This window comes from Orcinus orca, chromosome X (assembly GCF_937001465.1).
Source record: "Orcinus orca chromosome X, mOrcOrc1.1, whole genome shotgun sequence".
Classification (NCBI taxonomy): Eukaryota; Metazoa; Chordata; class Mammalia; order Artiodactyla; family Delphinidae; genus Orcinus; species Orcinus orca.
In genome coordinates, this window is record NC_064580.1 from 15,705,928 (window position 1) to 15,731,521 (window position 25,594).

General features: G+C 37.8%; 1 protein-coding gene across 3 annotated transcripts in view; it reads right to left on the reverse strand.

Moving 5' to 3' along the window:
• SCML2 (Scm polycomb group protein like 2) overlaps window positions 1–25,594 on the reverse strand; it is an 88,981-nt gene that overhangs the window by 53,297 nt on the left and 10,090 nt on the right. For all 3 annotated transcript variants that reach the window (XM_004269640.3, XM_033427881.2, XM_049704727.1), the window contains exons 2-6: window positions 16,593–16,638; window positions 13,543–13,611; window positions 8,942–9,012; window positions 7,903–8,137; window positions 4,365–4,453 (exon numbers count right to left, since the gene is read on the reverse strand). In XM_004269640.3, coding sequence (XP_004269688.1) covers window positions 4,365–4,453; window positions 7,903–8,137; window positions 8,942–9,012; window positions 13,543–13,611; window positions 16,593–16,614 — 486 coding nt within the window. In that variant the 5' untranslated portion in view covers window positions 16,615–16,638. The remainder of the gene's footprint in view (window positions 1–4,364; window positions 4,454–7,902; window positions 8,138–8,941; window positions 9,013–13,542; window positions 13,612–16,592; window positions 16,639–25,594) is intronic.

Sequence of the window (25,594 nt, forward strand, 5' to 3'; positions counted from 1 at the left end):
TTTGTCAGTTTCCTATTTCACAGTAAATCGAGGCCATCAGGAATGAACTCTATCAATATTCTGCCCCCACAATTACAAATTTAACTCTATCTGGGGACACTTTTCAGCTGGTCTTCAGTTCTTGCTAATGTAACTGATGAACTTCCTATCTACCAAATAGTCAAGAATCAGCTTTCCTTTTAACTGACCTCTACTAAGTACCTGATATGGGTACTTATACATCATGAAGGTGAGTGGGTATTTCTCAAGGTTCTAAACTTGACACTCTTCTCTTTTCCTTCTATATATTCTCTTTGGACTAGCTCATTCATGCTCAAGGCTTCCACCCCTACCATTTAAGCTGAAAACTCCCAAATCCACGTACCCAAGCCAAACCTTATTTCTAGGTTCTAAATACTTTATGTCTAATGTCTGGTGGTAGTCATTCCTCCTCAAACTTCCCAGAGGCACTTCAACATGTCAAAAACTAAACCTATCTTCTCCCTCTCTATGTATTCATCTTCCTGTACTCCCCCATCCTTTCTTTATTCATTGAACAAACAAGTACGTACCAGGACGTATGATAGGCACTGCAAATACAAAGCCATATTAACTTTTCAAAACGAACTCACAGTCTAGGAACCAAGAGACAGTGAAAATAATAATATAATCCAATAACCACAAAGACTGACATATGGGGGACTTTCCTGGTGGCACAGTGGTTAAGAATCCGCCTGCCAATGCAGGGGACACAGGTTCAAGCCCTGGTCCGGGAAGACTCCACATTCCGTGGAGCAACTAAGCCCATGCGCCACAACTACTGAGCCTGCACTCTAGAGCCCGCGAGCCACAACTACTGAAGCCCGCACGTCTAGAGCCTGTGCTCCACAACAAGAGAAGCCACCGCCATGAGAAGCCCACGCACCGCAATGAAGAGTAGCCTCTGCTCGACACAACTAGAGAAAGGCCCGCATGCAGCAATGAAGACCCAACACAGCCAAAAATAAATAAAGAAATAAATAAATTTATTTATTTTAAAAAGACTGACATATGCACAAGGCGCTACAGAAGTATAAGAATACAGAGGCAAAAATAGGGAAGGTATCCTGGAGGATTTAATGCCTGAAATGAATCTTAAAATAAAAATAGGAATTAACCAGAGATAATCAGCCTAAAAACAGGAATATGGTATGGACAGGCTATTATAAGCAATTCAGAACATAAAATCCAAAGCAAGAAGTGGCAACTGTAAACCAGATAGATCACAGAGCACCTTAAAGGCCATATTAACAAACTTATACTTCATCCTGAATGCAAATGGTAACTTCAAAGGAGTTTTAAGTATGGAATGATGTGATATGGCTTCTGTATCAGATATTTCTAGCAGTTGTGTTTAAGGGTGACAATTATAGGCAGTTATAAGGCTAGTTGAACCGTCTAGGCAAGAGGAAAGCCTGCACAAGGGGCAGTGGTATTAAGGTTAGAAAGAAGAGACACAACAAAGAAATAATTAGCAAGCTAAGTAGGTGGGCCTTCCTAATTAATTGGCTATCCAGAGGCCAGGGTCAAGGAGGAGTGAGAATTTAAGATGGCTCCTGGCCAAGTTCCAAGCTTGGCTGAAAAGAGCACTCCACAAATCAGTAAGAGTAAGAAAAGAAATCCAGTAGAAAAAAGGCAAAGGCTATAATCAGGCGATTCACAGAAAAATAAAAGGCCATTAAACACATTTTAAAAGTTCAATTTCACTGGTAATCACTTCAAGGCAAATTACAATGGGATACCATTACCATTCCCACCTCCAAAAAAAGATTTACAAAATTTTAAAAGATAGATAATATTCATTGCTAGTAAAGGTGTGGGAATATGAATATATCTATACACTAATACTGGAGCATAGTTTGGAACACCCTTTTTTTTTTTTTTTTTGCGGTACGCAGGCCTCTCACTGTTGTGGCCTCTCTCGTTGCGGAGCACAGGCTCCAGACGCGCAGGCTCAGCGGCCATGGCTCACTGGCCCAGCCGCTCCGCGGCATGTGGGATCTTCCCAGACTGGGGCACGAACCCGCGTCCCCTGCATCGGCAGGCGGACTCTCAACCACTGTGCCACCAGGGAAGCCCTGGAACACCCTTTTAAGGTGCAATTTAACAGTATATTTCAACACTTAAAGCATACATTCCCTTTGAACCAGGAATTCTACTTCTAAGAATGTAGGCATTCACACTTATATAAAAAGTTCTATATGAACTATAGAACATTCTATAAGAATGTCCACTGTAGATGATTTAAACAAGAATATGGAGACAACCTAAACATCAATCCTTAGGGAGAGGTTAAATCACTTACGGTAATCCATACCACAGAAGAGTACAATACAACCTAAAATATATATGAAACGAAATGGAAATTTCAAAAAAATCCATATTTTAGGGGAAAAACTAAATCACAAAATATATTCCAATTTATGTTTGAGAAATAAAAGCCCATATATGTTTGTGAATGCACAGATAAAGGTCAAGAAGAACATTTTGGAGAGAACAGTAGAACGGAGGAATGGACGGGATAAATGGACACTCATTTTTCACTTTAGTTAAGTATATAGTTTGATTTTTCCCCCCACACAAAGGTAAATTACTTTTATAATATTAAAAATGAAAAACATAATGTGACATGTGGCATGTGACTGGCTGATAAAGCAACTTAATAAGTAAAATAGATCCAGTGGCTTTTCTAAAGCCACAGCCTAAGCTAGTAAGTATTTAATAAAGACTACTACTAAACATCTCTTTTGTTGTTAGCTATCCTCATATATGCTTTACACAATGCCCAAAGGGATTGCATTCACCTGTGCCCCTTGCTGGTAGGGCAAGCCCACTTACAGCATTCATGCTGCTCAAAGCTATACTCCAAGATTTTTTCTTCGCAATGCAGGAATCATGTCAAATGACACTGCACATCTTTATATCTTTAATCTTCTTGAAAAGTTTTTAAAACGTACAATCAATGTTTACCACTCCTGATATGAATGGTTGTAATAAAATTTAAGTGACTGAGAAAACAATGAGGACAGAGAGTGAGAAAGAAATATTTTGACCCGTAATTTAACTAAAACTTGGCTTTCATTCATTGTTTCTTAACACAGTGTACTCTTTCAACATTTTCTCAAGAGCATAAACTATTTTTGGAATTTTCCCTCTTTGTTATATAACAAGTATTTCCTTGTAACAAATTCTTTCTGATGACTGTTTATAACATTCTTTTACTTCTGCAACCAAATCTCTCCAAGTAACTTTCAAGTGAAAGTTTCAACTTTCAACTTTCATTTTCTCCAATATCAAAGAGACCACTAACATAGCAAACTGAGGCGAAGCTTCACTTCTGAAGGTACATAAAAAATAATAACAAACATTTGCTTCCAGTAGAGTACCCCTTTTTGTATCTGAGGTCAAGAAGGAAGGTACTAATTCATTTTGACTACTGGATGATTAAAACTGAGCCTTTTTTAATGACTTGCTGTTACGGGCTGAATTGTGTTTCTGTGTCTCACCCCCCACCCAGCCAAAATTCATATGTTTAAGTCCTAACCCCAGTACCTCAGAATGTGATTGCATTTGGAGATAGGGTCTTTAAAGAGATAATTAAGTTAAAATAAGGCCATTATGGTAGGCCCTAATCCAATATGACCAATGTCCTCATAAGAGGAGGAAGTTAGGATGCAGATACATAGCTCATGTATCTTTTCCTCCCAAAGAGGAGAAGACGACTATCTATAAACCAAGGAGAGGGGCCTCAAAAGAAACCAAGCCTGCTGACACCTTGATCTCAACTTCTAGCCTCCAGAGCTGTGAGAAAATAAATTTCTGTTCAAGCCACTGTTATGGACTGAGTTACATCTTCCCAAAATTCATAATTTGAAGCCCTAACTCCCAATGTGACTATATTTAGAAACAGGACATTTAAGGAGGTAATAAAGGTTAAGTGAGGTCCTAATGGTGGGGCCCTAAGCCCATAGGACTAGTGTCTTTTCTAGAGAAAGGGAAACCAGAGATTCCTCTCTTCCACGCATGCACAGAGAAGAGGCCATGTGAGGACAGAGCGAAAAGACTATAAGCTGAGAAGAGAGGCCTCACCAGAAACCAACCCTGATGACACTTTGATCTTGGACTTCTTGCCTCCAGAAATGTGAAAAAATGAATTTCAGTTATTTAAGCCACCCAGTCTGTGGTACTTTGCTACAGCAGCCCGAGCAGACTAATACGCTTGCCAATCAAGTAATTTTAAAACCATTTTTGCTTTCCATATCAGAGAAGACAAAGCATTTATGCACCCACTGAAACAATAAAACCACAGCCCAGTTGATGGAAGCTTTTCATAACATCTTTCTCACCTTCTTAAAGAATGTTGCAGGTGCCATTTCAGATCCACTCAGTGTTCGCAAGAGGAACATTGGCCAAGATGATGTGTTCATCTGGTACCCTATTTTATAAAATAAAGCAGAAATCAATTTTAAAAAGCCTCCCTGTGATATTACAGCAAGGTGGTATTAAAAAAAATGTTTCATTTACCATTCTCCTTCAGAGAATGACTTTCTTATTGACGAACTCAGGAAATGGGCAAGAGGAGCTGGTGTACCTTCCAATCAGTGCTACTGTATCCACTGTACTATTAAACAAGAATGCTACAGTGGGGGTAGAAATTCTCATCTTAAAGAAGCCACTAGCTAGGGTTCACCAACATACACATATATGTTGGGAATGGGCAATACTAGGAGAAATCCAAGCCAGAGCCCAGGAGAGCTTCCATTCCCCACCAACAATCACACACGCCGGGTAAAAAGGCCGCAAAAGACTTCCAGTCCCTCTTTTTCCTCAGAGCCTCTGCCTTATTTCCTTTCCGAAAGACAGTTTTCTGTCAAACTCAGCAAATGTACACTTATGATGGTGCATTTCACCATATGTAAATTTCGCCTCAAAAGGAAAAAACCTGTAAATAAACAGTGGACTCTAGTTAATGATATGCATGCGAACGTATTTAGGAGAAATGCACTGATGTCAATAACTTATCCTGAAGTGCATTTAAAAATATGATGGACTGATGAATCGACAGGAGGACAGATGGACAGATAAGTGATAAAGCAAGTATAGTAAAATGATAACCGGTAGAGCCTAGGTAGTGGGTATGTGGGGGTTCACTGCAAAATTCTTTCACCTTTTTTGTAGGTTTGAAATTTTTCATACATTATATTGGGAAAAAAGACAGCTCTCACTTTAGTAAACTTTGCTCACTAAATGATCTTATCTTAGAACTTTTATCAGATACTATCAAAATAGACTCAACAGGTGTCTTCTCTAGAGATCTCATCAATTAATGGTGAATATCACAGCATCTGGCATGTGTAGCAGGGAGCAGCGATCTGCTAGTTTTAGTATTTTCTGGGGGCAATCTGTTACATGCAACACTTGCCTCCCTTGATGCCAGAATTGGTGAGAACTTGGCATGCATCCCTGATGAATACATGCATTAAGATAGGGAGGCACATGAATCACATTGGCAATGGGTCCATCAATAGGATAAAATACGCAAGGAAGTTCAGACAGAAAGTCATCCTATAATAATCATGTACCAAAACACCCTTAATCTGACTAGGAAAATAATTGTTGCTAGGGAAAAATGGGGGAGGGTTGTTACACACTCTCTTAAAATAAATCAGTATTATTAGTGATATATAATAAATAGTTATCCACAGCATGGATTCTCCACACTGTGGTTAGAATAGTACATAAGAATCATTCTCTGGTCCTTATGCCTTTCTCTTAACCCCCATCTTATCCTATTACATGATGTACCACGATTTTCTTTTTTAATTTAGCATTTTTCTTAATTCTTTAATTGCCTAAAGTCAAACATAGATTAAAACGTCAAAAAAGATCAAAGTGCACGTTAAAAATTCAAACATAGATAAAACTAATCCATGATATTAGGAAGTCTGGACAGTAGTTACCTTTGGGAAGGAGGAGGATATGACTGGGGATCAGCAGGAATGGGGCTTCTAGGGTGCTGACAATGTTCTATTTCTTGATTTGGGTGTTGGTTATACAAGTGTGTTCATTTATAAGCTGTACACTGTTCTCCATGTATGTTGAAACTTTAAAAAAAACCTTTTAGGGACTTCCCTGGTGGCGCAGTGGTGAAGAATGCACCTGCCAATGCAGAGGACATGGGTTCGATCCCTGGTCCAGGAAGATTCCACATGTCACAGAGCAACTAAGCCTGTGTGCCACAACTACTGAGCCTGCGTGTTGTAACTACTGAAGCCTGGGTGCCTAGGGCCCGTGCTCCACAACAAGAGACGCCACTGCAATGAGAAGCCCATGCACCACAACGAAGAGTAGCCCCCGCTCACCACAACTAGAGAAAGCCTGTGCGCAGCAACAAAGACCCAACGCAGCCAAAAAAACAAAAAACAAAAAAATACAAAAATAACACTTTTAAATAATAACCTTTAAGGTTTAAATAAATAAAGCTTTTAAAAAGGAAAATGAAATAAGTTGTGTTACATTAAAATGGAAACTATTCAAAAGCGCCTGATGAGCAAATTGGCAAAAACTGTATTTTTTATTATGTGCTGTCAAAAAACACACTCATCAGCATGTATTGCTATTTATTTCATATTTTTAATTAATAAACTCTAAAAGTAATTTGAAAAAAGAATGATTATAAACTTGGTTATGTGTTTGAAATGCTGACAATCACAATAGCTATGTTTCCTTTAAACAAAATACAAACACATAGTATCATATTGTAAACAGAGAAATAAAATCCAAACAGGGAAGAACTAAGTCTCAGGTTTATATTATGTCTCTTACAGAATTCTGTATGAATTAAGAAATACTATAAAAATAAACAACGAAAAATGTGAATGATATGAAGAAAGAAAAGGGGAAAAGCATAAAACACATACACCCTAAACCATCTTCTTGGAATAACACATCTCTGATTAGTTTTTTCAAATATTTTAAACCAAATTAGGAATAAGTAACAATTACAGCAAGGACAGTATAAAAAGATATTGCTAAAAGAGTAGTTATTATTATCTTACATTTTTGGTTCTCAGGGAGTTTTTCACTAGTAGGAGACAAAAAAAATCCATTCTCTCACTGTGCTTTATAATAGAGAATTTTCATTTTTAGCATTGTAAAGAAACAAAAGCCAATACCCACCATTCACTCAGAATGTAGAAGTAATAAACTAAATCCTTATATTCTACAGAATACCATGGTACTCTTATTAAAAGAGAAAATTTTTGCACAAAATTAGTGTCACACACTTCTTACCTTTTAAAAACCTGGTCAAAATTGAGAGCTTTGTATTAAAAATCTTTGCTGAAGAGTTCCATCCATCTCCTCCTTTTCAAAGATCTATAGGTACTGACTCCTACCCCTCTCACCATGACTTCTTCCCACATAGGTGTAATGAAATTTCCAAGTCTGAAACTGGAGTCCCGATGTAAAATCATACCCTTCTGCTGTGCTCATCCCCATACCAAAAATGATGAATGGCTCATTAGACAATATTGAGGGAGGAAGTGACTCATATCAAATGCTACAAACTTCTCCCCCAGAAGGGTTTCTGAATCTGCCTGTGTAATCCAGTAGAGCTGCTTTTGACATTTCAAGTTTTAAGGCAGAATGAGTCTTGCTCTGGAGTGGGGAACCTTTAGCACACAAATGCCAAATATGTACTTAGGTGAAACTCTGTAACATATGGTACTGAGTTACTTTCTCATACATTCTCCACAGTAACCACCTGACTATCTATTTGTAAGAATGCCCAGAAGAAGAGATTTTTAAAAGGCCAGTTAAAATTATTTCTATTGAATATTACATTAACAAAAATATGTTATTTTAAGAACTGTTTATCCTTACCCAGTGGAGGCCGAAGTAAGTCCCCCTCCTTTTCACATGTCCCAACAGGCTGTATGTCCGGAGAATCAACAAGCCGCCAAAAATCATTTCTGTTGTCACTACCATCCAGTCTTAAACGTAGCCTGGCACCAGTAATTCCAACGACTGTGGCGATACATATTGAAATCATATTGCGAGGGTCATGGGCTTCCAGTTTCATACCAACTTTGAAGTCATTAGCTGGTGGAATCTGGGACTATATATATACATACATATAAATAAAATTTTGTTATAACGCATCAACTATAAGAAAATCAAATGGTCAGTTTGATTTTTAAGTACGTTTTAAGTAACAGTCACAGCAGTTGGTGAACAAAGTAAGAGCTATAAGGGTTAAGAAAAAGATCTTCTCCAAACCCTCTCCTTGGCTTGACATGCAGCCTGACTTGGCTGCCCACTGCTGGTCTTGCTAATCTGCCCACTTCCAGGCAACCCAAATACAGCCTCAAAAATGCATCCTGAGTGGCTTTCTAAAATAAGAATATGATTAGGCCATCCCCCTTAAAATAAGCCAAATGGCAGCTCACCACTGCCTAACATAAAGTCCAAATCCTCAGTACAGGTTAAAAGCCACCGCACCTTAATCTCATTCCCATACTATCACTTCTATCCACTTTGTGCTTCAGCCACTCCACACCATCCCTTAACACTCAGGTTCTTTTACACCCACGTGCCTTTGCTTTGGATGTTCTCTCTGCCTGGAATATCCCTCCCCTCATCCCAATCACCTCAGATAGCCACCTCTTCTGTAAGCCCTCCCAGTATAGTTATCACACTTTTCATAATTAATTATTTACATGTCTGTCTTTCTCTCCAGATCTGACATAAAGTAAATTCTTAATGAATGGATGCAAAGAGACCATCTGGTTCTTAAGCAGCACTAACACAATCCCACTATCTCCTCACACTACTAGAACCTAACAATCACACAGGCACCCTTCAACAAGTTAATAGTTTACATCAATATATACAACATGACATCTACAGAATTTTGGCATACCTGTCTGAAACACTCTGAAGGAGCACTTAAAGATCCAGTCTCTTTCAAGTAATTTTCCCAGTTAAAATCATCTGGAAAAAAACACGCAAAAATAGTTCTGTTGTTTCCTTTTTTTGGCCATGCCATGCAGCTTGTGGGATCTTAGTTCCCCGACCAGGAATCGAACCTGGGCCCACAGCAGTGAACGTGCCAAGTCTTAACCACTGGACCAGCAGGGAATTCCCATTAATACATATAATATGTATACTAACTTTCAGGAATAAAATGGGTTTTAGTTCCATATCTCTTCAAAGAAATACTTCTTAAAGAACAGATTCAAATTTCCTGATCTACATTTGACTACCAGCATGGAAATAAAAAATAAGACAACTTCCTAATAACAGCTCTGATATAAATTACAATCCAGATCATCTTGATGAAATGAAGACTGCAGCACAGTGATTCCAAAAATGTGAACTCTAGAAATAACTAAAGGACTTTTTATAGAGTAATAGCAAATTCTACTCATATGTCTCAAATATAAATTTACTCAAGACGTGTTTTTACCATTTCATCCCATTACTGTGAAGTCGTTTCTTTGTTTTTCACAGGGATCTAAAGGTGTTTAGATGTGTGGTATAGCAGAAATAAAGCAATACTTTATGGAAAGAAAAACTCTGAGAACCAGCATTGTTTCTCAATTGACTATTAGATCCCCATCCAGGGTGTTAAGAATATGGTAGCAGAACAAAGCAGAAACCAGTCGTCAGTGCAATGACTGATATGCATTGTTGTAATTATCTGTATTTTCTACAAACTCTTGCTGTCCTTTCTCTCACTCAGTCTTCATGATATATTATAATGCTAGAAGAGAAGGTCAGAAAGCAGTATACTTTGCCTGGACACTTCAATTCACTGTGCCAGTCACACTGCCAAGACACTGAAAGACTTGATAGCAGTATTAAAGGTACTATTAATTCATACAAAGTTTAATTCTCATCAACCATGACGTTTTTTTCTATACTCTTGTCTAATTTCCTCACTATAAAAATATTGGGTTCGACAGTTCCCTCCCTAGGGGAATCTGTGTTACTAGCCTCTTATATATCCTTCAAAGGATATAACAGTTCCACTTACACACTGCTAATAAATGTTTAACAGCCAACTTTCCAGAAAATACAAACAAAAAGCCTGACTGGTAGTGTTTGCAGATTTCTGTGGTGTAAATACTACCACCATGGCTGAGTGATTGCAAGGTGCCAAGGTAAAGTCACCAACCACAAAGTTGGGAAGAAATGTGTACCACTGGCTCTCCCAAGCTGATGTGAGCCAGCTTCAGAATACCACTGTTACCTGAAAGTATGCATTTATATGTGTATGTACACATATTATATGTGGTATTAAGCATGTCATATGTAACACTGTATACCCTTTTAGAGATTTTTCCACTAAAAGAAAAAATACTGGGTTTAATTCTTCTTCCAGATAATGTAAAGCAAGCACTACCACAGTGCTGAAAGGTATGCAGCAGAATGTCAAGAACACAGGCTCTGGAGATGAACCTGCCGCCTTTCAGTCGGACTCTGCCTCTTACTAGCTATGTGACCCTGAGCAAGTCATTTCACTTTCTCAGCCTCAGTTCCTTCACCTATAAAATGAGGAAAGTAATACATATGATATAAGGTATTTTGAGAACTAAGTGAAGTAGTACACATGCAAGTAACTCAATAAATGGTTTATGTTATTATTCTAAAACTAAATGTCATAGTTGTGCCTAAACTTAAGAATACTGGATAGCTTTATTAAAAGTGAAAACTGAGATCTGTGGTTCCAAAATTTAACTGACCAGGTTATTTCAGTGACCTCCTAAGCACTAACCTGACAATCAAGAGACCCAAGGTTCTAACTGAAGCTCTACCACCATATGACCTTGGAGAGCATTACAAAAGAAGAACAAAACAAAACATGAATGGGGGAAAAAATCTGACTAGGATGTCATTAAGGAGCCACCATACCAGGAAGAAAGGAGTATAAGTTGAAAATAATGACTGAGAAATCAAAACCATTTCACAATTATACCTCAAAGAACTTAATTAAGACTCTTCCACAAACCAGTTACATTTGTAAAATTTTTCAACGACATTGGAAAATACTTTATCCAACACAATTTTTAAAATATTCTATTACCATTTGTGTCTTAATGGGCTATAATTTGAACTAGCAAATCCTTTATACCAGTGCTCCATAATACAATTATTTTCTATTGCACTGCTAGTTAATTTAACCTTTGGAGCCTTAATTTTTTTCTTTATTCATAAGGCAAAAATTTTTAGTCCACAGAACCGTTCAGCTTGGTTGTCCATATGATGAGAGCCTGCCAATAACATGGGGGAAACACACATAGCAAAAGGCTTTACTAATTTAGATTTGATACATCTACAATATCACAGCTGGAATTGCTGACCAGGAGCCAAAACAGTCAAAGTCACAGACAAGCATGAAGTTCCCGTCTGCCTCTGCATCTTATCCTCACTGACAGATTTGGGGGGGGGGGGGGTTTACCCTCTCTCAGAAAGGAGCCCTGGGAACTCATAGACCTGTTCATGAGACAGATGTACATACATAACTTTGTGATCTGTTACCTGCACATGTTTATGGTCCTTCTTGTTTGATTTGTACTCTATTCTAGTCCATACATTAACCCAAACACCTTTCAGCAAACTGAACATAATCTATGAGGCCCCCCAGTCTTCTCCAGAGTAAATCAGCATCATAATGTCTTCTACCAGTGCTGGGTTTGGGTTCAGAGGCTATGTAAAGAAAATGGGCAAAATATCTAGAGCTTGAAGCTTCTCAGCTGAATGATCAGCACCCAATACCTCATAGCATTTATCACAACTGTAACTGGGCATTTGTTTAATGTCTACTTAAGCTCAAAGACAGCAAGAATCATGTCTGTCTTATTCATCAATGGATTCCCATAGAAGGTCACCAGTATGTGTCAGGCACTGTACTAGGTACTGCAGATGCAGCAGTTAATAAAACAGACAAAAATCCTGGCTCTCTTGGAGCTTACCTTCCAGCAGTCACTCACTGATTTCTAAAATGAGATGTTAGAGTGAGAGCCCTGAGAAATATCTGCAGATGTCTGTCAATTTGATTAAGTAATATCATTTTTAATCAGAATTTCTCAAACAGAGAGTTTGAGAATTTTGAAAAGTTAACTAGTTTCAACCTTTAAGAATATATTTTTTCAAATTTATTTTCATGAAATTTCCAGAATAGGAAAATCTATAGAGACAGAAAATAGATAAGTGGTTGCCTAGGGAGAGGCACTGGGAGGAAATGGGGAGTGGCTGTTAATTGGGTACAGGATTTCTTTTTAGGGTGATGAAAATGTTCTAAAATTGATTATGGTGATGGTTACACAACTCTGGGAATGTACTACTGAGAAGGACTGAATTGTATATTTGAAATGGGTGGATTGTATGATATACGAATTATATCTCAATAAAACTGTTATATTAAAAAAATGGAAAGGAATTTGTAGGGATAAGGAAGAACATTCTAACCTAATGGCCTCCATTTCCTTTGGAGGGTTTTGGGGGTTGGAAGGAAGACCTGAGGAACAAAACAAGGCCAATGAGAAAGAGAGCTAAGGAAACACTGAGGACACAGCTACAGTGAGAAAGAATGACTCCATGGGGATTACCTCTATAGGCAATCTTCCTGTAGGAACAGAAAGTCATGGGTGAACTACTTACTCCAAGAGTAGGGCTGGCAGGGCAGCTACAACAGAAAGACAAGGGGCAAGAGGTTTGCCTGGAAATCTCTGGTAAGTTTGCTGTAGTATTTTTTAAATTCAGCCTTTTGTCTATGTATGACTTATTTTCTCATTTTCCTTAAGAGCAGGTGCAATGAGTCAGATTCTATCTCCTGAGTCTCTGATGTAGTGCTATATACATGCTGTTCACAATAAAAAAAACTTAAAACATGAATTAATAACTCAGACTTCATAAACAAAGTTAACATTTACTGAACATTTACTATAAGCCTAGGCATTATATTAGGTGCTTTACACTCATTTTCTTTCATTCTAATAGTTCCACGAGATAAGTAGTATTATCCCTGTGCTACACAGGAGAAAAAGGAGACTAAGAATGTTGAGTAATTTGCCCAAGGTCACAAGGCCAGTAAAGAATGAGGCCAAGATTCTAGAACAGATCTGTCAGACCCCCTCAATGCCTAAGCTTTAATCCACTGGACTGTCTTTTGACCATCAAAAAAGGACTTTCACATTGACTCTAGTGTTAGAAGAGTTTTTATTAATAATCAAATTATTTTAAATTGGTAATTCATGGTAATTAATAACTATATATCTTTAATTTGGCAACATTTGCACTGAAATACAGGGTTATCTTTTAACTTAATCCCTCTCTACGTGAAACCAAAGTAAAATTTCCAAAATTAAACACTATCTTTTTGACCTTTCCTATTGCTTAGATTTTATATTTACAGGAGCTTACTATACAGAGATTATACCAAAAGCAGTAAGAGAAGAGTTTATATCAACACTGAGTGAGGAAGAAAAATATGTTGTACTGAACTAATTTAAAACCTACCATCTTGCACAGAAGATGTGCCTGACTGAGGAGCCTTCTCTTGATTCTCCTTCTTTGCATCCATTGACTCTTAAAAAAAAAGAAAGAAAATAGTGAGAAATAACAGAAGGCCAGAGAAACAGTTTGAAAGAGTACTTATAAAAACCATAAACTAAAACTATTTTCTAATAGAAGCCAGTTTTAATTTTATAATTAATATCCTCATTTTCTGCATAGGACTTCACTTTCCAATATACAATGTACCTTTTTTAAATTTTATTTATTTATTTATCTATCTATTTATTTTTATTTTTGGCTGAGTTGGGTCTTTTGTTGCTGCGTGCAGGCTTCTCTCCAGTTGCGGCGAGGCGGCCACTCCTCGTTGCAGTGCGCGGGCCTCCCCTGCTGCGGAGCATGGGCCCTAGGCATGTGGGCCTCAGTAGTTGTGGCACGTGCGCTCAGCAGTTGTGGCTGGAGGGCTCTAGAGCACAGGCTCAGCAGCTGTGGCACACGGGCTTTGCCGCTCCGCGGCATGTGAGATCTTCCCAGAGCTGGGCTCGAACCCGTGTCCCCTGCATTGGCAGGCGGAATCCCAACCACGGAGCCACCAGGGAAGCCCATAATGTACCTTATAATTTGCTTATTTGTTTACTGTATGTCTCACTTCACTCAAATGTAAGCTCCAAAAGATCAGGAATTTTTAAATTTTACTTTGTCTCCTTTGTTCACTGCTGTATCCTCAGTGCCTAGAAAAGGACCTGGCATACAGAACACCCTTGAGCATTTGTTAAATGAATGAACGAACAAACCAAAATGAGCTAGGCTGATCCTTACAATGTTCAGATTAATGTGCCTCAGAAATAAAGCGCAAGCTTTTGAGAATTTAAAACAAAAGGGGGGCTTCCCTGGTGGCGCAGTGGGTGAGAGTCCGCCTGCCGATGCAGGGGACACGGGTTCGTGCCCTGGTCCGGGAGGATCCCACGTGCCGCGGAGCGGCTGGGCCCGTGAGCCATGGCCGCTGAGCCTGCGCGTCCGGAGCCTGTGCTCCGCAACGGGAGAGGCCACAACAGTGAGAGGCCCACGTACCGCAAAAAAAAAAAAAAGGGAAGCTAAATTACAATGTAATTCAATGGACTAGGCAAAGTTTTTCTCTGTGCTAGGCTGAGGAACTCAAACAGTACTGGACCTTGGGACTTCAAGTCTAAGATGTATTTCATCCACATTTATTACAGTATATATTTCTTAAATGACTCATTTAAAAATTAATCATAATACTATTATTATGCTGAAAAATTAACCAAAATTCTTTAATATTATCAAATAAGCAGTCAGTATTCTCATTTTCCCCATTGTCCTAAATATTTTAAATGTGTCTGTTTCAATCAGGACCCAAATAAAGTCCATACAGAGCAATGGCAGATACATTTCTTAAATTTCTTTTGATCTATAGACTCCTCCTCCTCCTCCTTCTTTTTCCCCCTTCCCCTAGCAATTTTTTTGCCGATGATACCAGTTCAGATTTTTCCAACCTGGAGTTTGCTGACTACTTCCTCATAATGCTGGGTTCTTCTGGTCCTTATATTTTCTCTTAATTCGTATAGCTATTTCGAGCCAGAAGAGCTTAACCAGATTCAGGTTTGGCTTCTTTGGGAGGAAGAGAGAAGATGACTTCATAGGTACTTCTCACAGGGGGTTCCTAATATACCTAGTTCTCTCTCTTTTTGTGATATGAGCTGCCATGGATGATTATTGCCTAGATCCATTAGTTCATTAGTGGCTGCAAAATGGAGGTATTCTAATTATCGTCCTGTCTTTATTAGCCAGAAAACTTCTATAGAGAGAAACCTCCCCTCTTCAACCATTCAGTTACCTTGAGGTAGAGCTCACAAAGGGAAGTCACAATCAACACTTTGTTCTTTTCCTTTATTTTCTAGTTTTCAAGATAATGAATTGTATCCGTGGGACTTCCCTGGTGGTCCAGTGGTTAAGACTCTGTGCTTCCAATATAGGGGGCATGGATTCGATCCTGGTTGGCGAACTAAGATACCACATGCCGTGCAGCCAAAAAATTTAAAAAATTAAAAAAAAAAAGAGTCGTATCCCTACCATTCTCCACAGATGACAAATAAATTTTGTTTTGTTTTTTAGTATCATTATGAACTAACGAATTTAACCACACTTCATGTGTTTCTATCTATTGCTGTTTTACCCTTACTGATGCTTGAATTGTCAAGTGACAAATTTCTTAAAAAAGAATGTATGAATGATGCCAGGTGTACCATTTAAGGTAACAGATCTACTTTCTGGTTATGACTGAGTGACTCTTCAAGATACGTGAACACTCGACAGGGATGTATGGGCTGCTCTCTATTTAAATAATTTGGATAGTATGAAGACAGTACACATTTATATTTACTAAATAGTTCTACAGTAAGATTTTCTAATAGGAAAGAAAGTGAAATTATAAAGGCCTGGTTCCTGCTCTAGGGAAGCTAAGAATCTAGGTACAGAGACTATACTAAACTAATACACTTGACAAAAATGGAAATAGCAGAGCACAACATTCAGCATGCAGCCAGAGAAAAAGTCATGAGAGACAGAAGACTTAAACTGGGTCTTGAAGGAAGAACAGGATTTAGAACAACAAAGGTATGAAGAATGTATTAACGGGAAAGAAAACACAACTCAAAACAGAGAGTGCAAATGAGTGTGGCATATTCATGGGACAGTGAGCAAACTTCTCACTAGAGCAGGACAGGATGAAGCATTTTTTAAATCACCCATATTAGAGCAAGAAAATCTGGACTGTGATCTTGGCTGTCACAGATTGTTTTATGACCTGTTCACTTAAACTCCCTCAGTGTCAGCTTTCTCATTTATAAAACTAAGAAGGGAAGACAAGATTACCTTTAATAGCTATTCGGTTCTAAAATTCCAATTCTAAGCACCTAACGTCTTCTATAACTACTTTTAAAAAGGCTTTTTTCCCCCAAACATTCAATCTACCAAAAGATACTCATTCCCAATGAATAAATAAAAATATTTATCATCTTTAGACAAGTAAATCTTACCTTCATTCACTGTTTGCCCCATGGTATCCCTCTCTGGTGTTCTTTCCTACAAGGTGAAAAATCAATTACTACCTCCTTTTAACGTAATACATTTCTGAATGGTGGTATTATTACAAATCAGCTATAATGGGACTACATCAAACTAAAAAGCTTTTGCACAGTGAAGGAAACTATCAACAAAATGAAATAGCGACCTACTGAATGGTGAAAGATATTTGCAAATAATATATCCAATAAGGGGTTGATATCCAAAATATACAAATATCTCATACAACTCAACATCAAAAAAACAAACAACCCGATTAAAAAATGGGCAGAGAATGTGAACAGACACTTTTCCAAAGAAGATATACAAATGGCCAATAGGCACATGAAAAGATGTTCAACAACACTAGTCATCAGGGAAATGCAAATCAAAACTTCAATGACATACCACCTCACACCTGTCAGAATGGCTATTATCAAAAGACAACAAATAGGGCTTCCCTGGTGGCGCAGTGGGTGAGAGTCCGCCTGCCGATGCAGGGGACATGGGTTCGTGCCCCGGTCCGGGAAGATCCCACATGCCGCGGAGCGGTTGGGCCCATGAGCCATGGCCGCTGAGCCTGCGTGTCTGGAGCCTGTGTTCCGCAACAGGAGAGGCCACAACAGTGAGAGGCCCACATACCGCAAAAAGAAAAAAAGAAAAAAAAAAAAAGACAACAAATAACAAGTGTTGGTGAGGGTGTGGAGAAAAGGGAGCCCTCATGCACTGTTGTTGAGAATGCAAATTGGTGCAGCCACTATGGAAAACAGTATGGAAACTCCTCAAAAAATTAAAAATATAACTACTGTACGATCCAGCAACCCCACTCCTGGGTATTTATCTAAAGAAAACAAAAACACTAATCAAAAATATATATGCACCCCTACGTTCACTGCAGCATGATTTACAACAGCCAAGATATGGAAGCAACCCAAGCGTCCATAAACAGATGAATGGATAAAGAAGATGTGATATATATACACAATGAAGTATTACTCAGCCATAAAAAATAAAATAAAATCTTGCCATTTGCAAACAACATGGATGGACCTAGAGGGTATTATGCTAAGTGAAGTAAGTCAGACAAAGACAAATACTGTATGATTTCTTATACGTGGAATCTAAAAAAACAAAACAAATGAACAAACATAACAAAACAAAAACAGTCATAGATACAGAAAACAAACAGGGGGTTGCCACAGGGTAAGGGGTTGGGAGGAAGAAAGAAAGGTGAGGGAGATTAAGAGGCTCAAACTTTCAGCTACAAAAAATGAGTCAGAGGTATGAAATGTACAGTGTGGGGAACACAGTCAATAATTATGTAATATCTTTGTATGGTAACAGATCATAATTGTAACTAGACTTACCGTGGTAATCATTTTGAAATGTACAGAAATATGAAATCACTATGTTGTGTAACAGGAACTAACATAGTGTTGTAGGTCAATTACACTTTAAAAACAAAGAAACAAACTCATAGAAAAAAAGATCAGATTTAATTATCAGATCAGATAAATAAATAATTATCTAACAAAGCAGGATAAAATACAGGTTCTTTGGGAAGTTAGGAGGTACTGTGAACTGAGAATATATAAGAAGCCTTCTCAGAGGAAATGGTAGGTAAACTGGTACTTTAAAGGTGAGCATTTCAATGAACAGAGAAGAATGAGAGAGGAATTTCAGGCTGAAGGTACAAAATGAGTGGACACTAAAGAAGAGCCTGCCTCCTCTACTTGATTATGAAATGCTGGAGTTGCTCAGATTCCTTCTGGGCTCTCATCTCCCTCTATAGTCTCTCAGGAGCCACCCATACACAGATGTCTTGCAAAGCATTACCTTTCCTTCCCAGACTTCTCCTCTGAAAGTCAGACTGAAATAATTAAATGGATTGGCTATTTGATACCACTGGGAAGATGCTGTCAATTAAGGACTATAGCCTAGCAGCAAAAGAAAAAGTGAAATATATAGAGAGTGCTGAATCGAAGCAGAAAGTAAAGGGAGACGAGCTGTAATCCAGGTAGGGAACAAAGGCACTTAACCAACTCTAGTCAGAAAGTAAAAAGCTGTGAATTACATTAAAGTTAAGTCCCATTACTACACAAAGGGATTCAGTTCAAAAAAACTCAGGGATGGGTCACACATAGAAGATATACCCAGGTTCCTATGTCCTTCTCTAAAATCTCTAACTCATAACTGAGTTCTGAATCTCAACTGGTATCAATTCCTCCCATTAGTTGAGTAAGTGATTTTGTAAATCCTAGAAGGTGAAAATATATGTTTAGAAATAATTAAAACCAAATCTTTTTTATCTTTTTTTAAATTGAAGTATAGTTGATTTACAATGTTGTGTTAGTTTCTGCTCTACAGCAAAGTGACTCTATACACATATATACATGTATATATACATATACATGTGTATATGCTCTATACACATACACACACTTTTCCTGAAGACCTAAATAAAGAAATCCATGTATCATGTTCACAAGTTGGAAGATTACTTGGATAGGGATAAAAATGCACTAATCACAAGAGAAACTGGATTTAACCATGATTAAATTTTCTGTTTATCCAAAGGTACTGTTTAATCAAGATGGAGTAGTATTGGCATCAGAGCAGACATACAGATCAATGGAACAGAACAGAGAGTCCTGAAAGGTGCACCTATATACGGTCAATAGATTTTCAACAAAGCGCCAAGGTAATTCAGTGGACAAAGGATGGTTTTGGTTTTTTGCTTATTTTTTCAACAAATGGTGCTAGAACATATCTACATACAAAAAAAAAAAACCTACAATGAGGTACCACCTCACACCCGTCAGAATGGCCATCACTGGAAACGAAATCATCTCAAGGAAATAACTGTACTCCCATGTTCACTGCAGCATTATCTGCAATAGTGAGGGTATCGAAACACCTAAGTGTCCATCGACAGATAAACAGATAAAGAAAATGTGGTGTGTATATGTCCAATGGAATATTATTTAACCTTATAAAAGAAGGAAACCTTGCCATTTGTGACAATACAAATGAACCTGGAGAGCATTATACTAAATGAAATGAGCCAAAGACAAATACTACATGGTATTATTTACATGTGAAATCTTAAAAAAAAAAAAAAAAGGAAATATGTGAGGTGATGGATATGTTAATTAATTTGCTTGTGGAAATCCTTTCACACTATATATGAATATCAAATTATTACTTTGTGCACTTTAAATATACTACAATTTTATTAGTCAATTATACCTCAATAAAGCTGGGTGGGGAAAAAAAAGAATGGCCATCATTAAAAAGTCTTCAAATAACAAATGCTGGGGACTTCCCTGGTGGTCTAGTGGTAAAGAATCCGCCTTCCAATGCAAGGCACGTGGGTTCGATCCCTGGTCGGGGAACTAAGATCCCACATGCCGTGGGGCAACTAAGCCCGTGGCCATAACTACTGAGCTCGCCCACCTCAACGAGAGAGTCCGCATGCCACAAACTACAGAGCCCACGCGCCACAACTAGAGAGAGAAAACCTGCACGCCACAACCAGAGAGAAGTCCACGCGCTGCAACAAAGTGCCTACATGCCACAACAAAAGATCCCGCGTGCCTCAACGAAGATCCCACATGCCACATCTAAGACCCGATGCGGCCAAAACAATAAAGAAAAAAAAATGCCACACTGGGAGTGTGGGATTAGCAGATGTAAACTACTTATATAGGATGGATAAACAACAGGGTCCTACTGTATAGCACGGGAACTATATTCAATATCCTGTGGTAAACCATAATGGACAGACTTCCCTGGTGGTCCAGTGGTTAAGAATCCGCCTTCCAATGCAGGGGAAGAGGGTTTGATCCCTGGTTGGGGAACTAAGATCCACATGCCGTGGGGCAACTTAAGCCCGCACGCCGCAACTAGAGAAGCCTGAGCACCACAACTAAGACCTGACGCAGCCAAATAAATTTAAATAAACAAACAAAAATGGTCCACATCAAAAACATCTTTAAAAAAAAACATAATGGAAAAGAATATTAAAAAAAGAATGTCTGTATGTGTATAACTGAGTTACTTTGCTGTACAGCAGAGATTGGCACAGCATTGTAAATCAACTATACTTCAATTTAAAAAAAAGAAAAAAAACACCTCACAACAGACAAAAACTGCTACCTTGAGATAGATCATAAATGTAAATGTAAAGCCTAAAACTATAAAATTTCTAGAGGAAAACATAGAGCTCTTGTGACTTTGAGTTAGGCAATGATTTCTTAGATATGACACAAAAAAGCACAACACATAAAACAAAAAATGATAAATTGGACTTCAAAACTAACAACTGCTCTTCAAATGACACTGTTAAGAAAATAAAAGGATAAGCTACAGGATTGGAGAAAATATCTGCAAAACACATATCTGATAAGAGATCTGTACCCAGAATATACAAACTACTCTGACAACTCAATTTTAAAAGGCAAACAGAGCCCAATAAAAACATAATTGGCAAAAGATTTGGACAATCACTTCGATAAAAAAGATACATAAACGGCCAACTAGCATGTGAAAAGATGTTCAACATCATTAGTATTCTGGGAAGCACAAATTAAAGCCACAATGATATACCACCACATAAATGGCTAAAATTAAAAAGACTAACACTACCAAATGCTGGTGAAGATGAGGAACTGGAACTCTCATTCATTGTTGATGGTAATGTAAAATAAGTACTCCTATTAAAATAGAACCTTCTTAGAGTTAAATGCAAAGCAAATATTCTTAACTTCAAAACCAGTGTTTTGGAATCCAAAGCACTTACTTTAGAGGTAGAACCACAGACCAAAGAATCAAATATTCTACTTATCCCTAGATAAAAACAGAAAGAATTCCAGACCCCTTTAGTTTGAGATTAGCCATATTAGACAAAATCAACTCTTTCAGAGTTTGGAAACGTTTCCTTTTCAATTATCATAGTCATTCAGCACCACTGAGCAGACATATACTCTTATGAAGTCTGAAGTCATGTCAAAAAAAAGACTTCAACATAAAAAAAGAACCCAAACTCTTTAGGAAATGAGTCAGTGATTCAATAAGCCTTCCCTTTCAGTCATTATGGTGTTACAGTGCAGTGAGTTTTTAGGAAGACATCATCAAAAGTGAGCTTGTGTCCACTGTGGTAATTTAAGAGTTCTTGCAGGGTCACGATAAAGTCAAAATCATTTGCCCTAAACACTCTTCTTCACTATAAACAGCCTTTACTGTCTTCCCTCTTGAGCCATGTAGCTTCCATGTTCCACCGCACCAATCATTCCAATGTAAAATGAAATAGTTTTCCCTTTAAGAGAATATGATCCTGCCCTGTTTTATTTCCTTTATATATATTCCACACCACCTAGAACAGCACTACGCACAGGTAGATTCAAACTGAACACCTGAGTGAATATTCACCAACCTTTAATAAAACTGTTTCTTTTCAAATATTTTGAAATTCATAAACTTCACTGGAGACTTATTTTATTTCCTACTCTCTCCAATATTCCTACTATCCAAGTTCTATATTTGGCATATGCAAATGTGTAAATTCTCATTCAATTTATGTACCAAATGTACAACCAAAGTGAATGCTTAAACTTACTTTTGAGCAAATAGAGTTCTGTCTTAAAAAGTATCACTACTTAAACTATCTTAAACTTCAAAGTGTCATGCACTATACAGACAAAACAGTACAGCAAAATATTACAGCATCCTCCTTGTTAGAAAAATGCCCAATCAAACTCTCTGATGGGAAAATGGGTAATTCCATTCCAAAGGAACAAAGTAAATATACCAACTGTCTCTCTACTGGGCTCTCAAAACTACAAAAGCTAATCCATTTAAACCTGCAAAGAGAATAATCTTTTTTGTTTTACTTGAACACATGACTTTTAGTTACAGACATTTATTTACAGACATGTGGGCATAATCCCATGTGTCAAGGGTTTATGCCCATAAGAATCAACAAGACAAGGCCTCTGCCCTCTGGGAGCTCCCCGGCAGGGCTCCCAGGCTGTGGAGCAGATATGGAAGCAAGTCTTATATAATACGAGTTGTTTACCTACTCACCTCTCCTCACAGACTGTAAAGTGATTGAGAATTACTCTTCCTTGTAGCTCTCCCACAGCTAGCACAAAGCCTTGCACTTAAAAAAAAGTACTCAAAGGTTCTGTTAGTAACTAAAATCTCACTCTAAATGTATATACGGGTCTCTATAGGATTATATGAGTAAAAGATTATTTAAGCATGGAGAGAAACATAGGACATATACTAGGCTGTTAATAAGGCTTACCTGGGAGGGTAAAGATGATGGGGTGTGTGGGGGAGAGGGCATTATAAATATATTTTGTGTGATATAATTCTATTTGTATAAAATTTTGCACAAGCTTGCATAAAGTAATGCAAAAATATTTTGGTGATCCTCCTTTTCTGCATCACAGGGTGGTGAGATTTCAAGTGACCTTTATTTTCTTCCTTATATTTTTATGTATGATTTGAATTCTTTACAATGGTATATATTAAATAATCAGAGAAAGTTATTTTCATTTGTGGGGGGAATGTACCCTGACAGTTTTTTAAAAATAATCCCTAAATGTTGTTATATTATTAAGAAGCTCTGTATATGCAATCCTGGCTTATCACATAAGTTTTAACAAATTATATGGTTACTGTGATGGTTACTGGCAGCCATAACAATTACACAGAAATATTATTTCTAGTGCTTAAAGCCATTACAAATTACTTCATCTCCCTGAGTCTTGGGTTTTCCCATGTGTAAATTAAGGCTAATACCATCTACACTTCATAGTGTGGTCATGAAATTAAATGTAGTCATGAAATTAAACGAGATAGTATAGGTACAGCATCTAGCATAGTATCCTGAACAACTGGAAGCTCAAAGACTGTTTTCTATCCCATCCCAACACCCCAAGGTGAGTGAGTTTTAGCATTAACACAACATTAATTACATTGTAAAGTGGAACTACATTCCTACTTTGATTCCTGAGCATTATTCTCTTCCAAAGTATAAACTAAAAAGGTGTTGTTTAAAGAAACAAATGCTAACTTTAAGGCACTCTTAAATTAAGCAGTAATATACATATATATATATAATGCCCAGACATATAATTACTAAAGAAAGCAGCCACCATCTCCCAACCAGCATTATCAGAAAGCCTATATATTCTAGCTAAAGCCAAAAAAAACTTGATGTCACCCCATGTCGGATGACTCTGAGGTATAATTATTCATGAATATATTATTTCCTTTAGGGTTGGTGAGTATTGGAAATAGCTTTAGGTTCTCTGTGAACTAAAATGGCCTTTGTGGGCTTCCCTGGTGGTACAGCGGTTGAGAATCCGCCTGCTAATGCAGGGGACACGGGTTCGAGCCCTGGTCCGGGGAGATCCCACATGCCACAGAGCAACTACGCTCACAAGCCACAACTACTGAAGCCCACGTGCCTAGAGCCCGCAATCCACAACAAGAGAAGCCACCTCAATGAGAAGCCCGCACACCGCAACGAAGAGTAGCCCCTGCTCGCCGCAACTAGAGAAAGCCCGCGCGCAGCAACGAAGACCCAATGCACCCAAAACAAAAAAAAAAAAAAGCACATACAAATTGAATGGGAAAGATAGACGTTTTCCTAGGACTGAATACTAGGAGAAATTTGTACAGATTCTGATGTAAAGGAATACTGGCTAATTTAATAGGAAGTATCTTTGACTATAATTTGAGAAAAAATAAAATTTGCATTGTCCCTGTTATAATGCCCCAGCATTACAATGTAATTCACCTATGTCCTTCAGTCGCAGTAGAAGGACAGAGATTATAGGAGTTAAGGGACTACACCATGATCTGTTGGTAAACCCTGGATAGCATCAATTCAGAATGCTTCAAATAAAGATATACTGTGGAGTTAAGACTTACATACCACATACACAGACAGCACAGCTATTACCTTTCTGGAAAATATTAGGAGCCTGACCTTTTAGAAATAAAGACGTACCTCATTTCCACAATGGTGGTCTGCAGAAGAAACTACAGAAAAGCTTAGCTTTGCTCTCAATATACTTTGAACTGCCTCAGCACTTCAAGAAAAACTCAAATAAGACCCCCAAAGTAGTTCTCCATGTTACATGGGAGAGAAAAATTAAAAGCTTTGTTTTATTTTTGCCAGCACTAAGAGAAGTTGTTTCACTAAATGTATATAAGGAGCAACTTCACTGCATTAAAAAAAAAAAAAAATCCAGGGACTTCCCTGGTGGTCCAGCAGTTAAAACTCCACGCTCCCAACGCAGGCAGCCCGGGTTAGATCAGGAAAACTAGATCCCGGCACACCGCAACGAAGATCCCACATGCCGGAACGAAGACCTGACGCAGCCAAATAAATAAATAAATATTTTAAAATAATAATAATAAAGATTACCTGGTACTGTGTGTTTGAATCACATAACAGCTCTTGGCACATCCACTGTGCTCAAAAATATTTTAAAAAATAAATCCAAAAATTCAAGTATAAGCCCAAAAATGTAGTAGGTTATAGTGTCTGACATTGACATTTATTTCCTTTACCACAAGACCACAGTTACACTAAACCTAGTAGTTGTATCCAGCAGGCTTTGAACAAGGATAGATAGACTGGGGTCTTTTACAAAACCATTTGTTTTGCAGATTGTATCTTATAACAGAAGTAAGGGCTGATAATAGATCAACAAATGCTTTGAAAGTCTTGCATTGTTTTAAAGCATTTTCTCAGTATGATTAAACAATGTAAAACACTGATTAAAGTGAAATTATTAAACCTAAAACTCCTATTGTTCTTATCTGATCCTGGAGAAAATTCTACAATTTTTTTTGAGAAAGACAGTTTTAAAGGACTATTTAGCAAGTTAATGGGTCCATAATTCTAAGATTACAGGGCTCTTCCATTATTTGTTTGCTTTTTTTTTCTTTTTGCCTT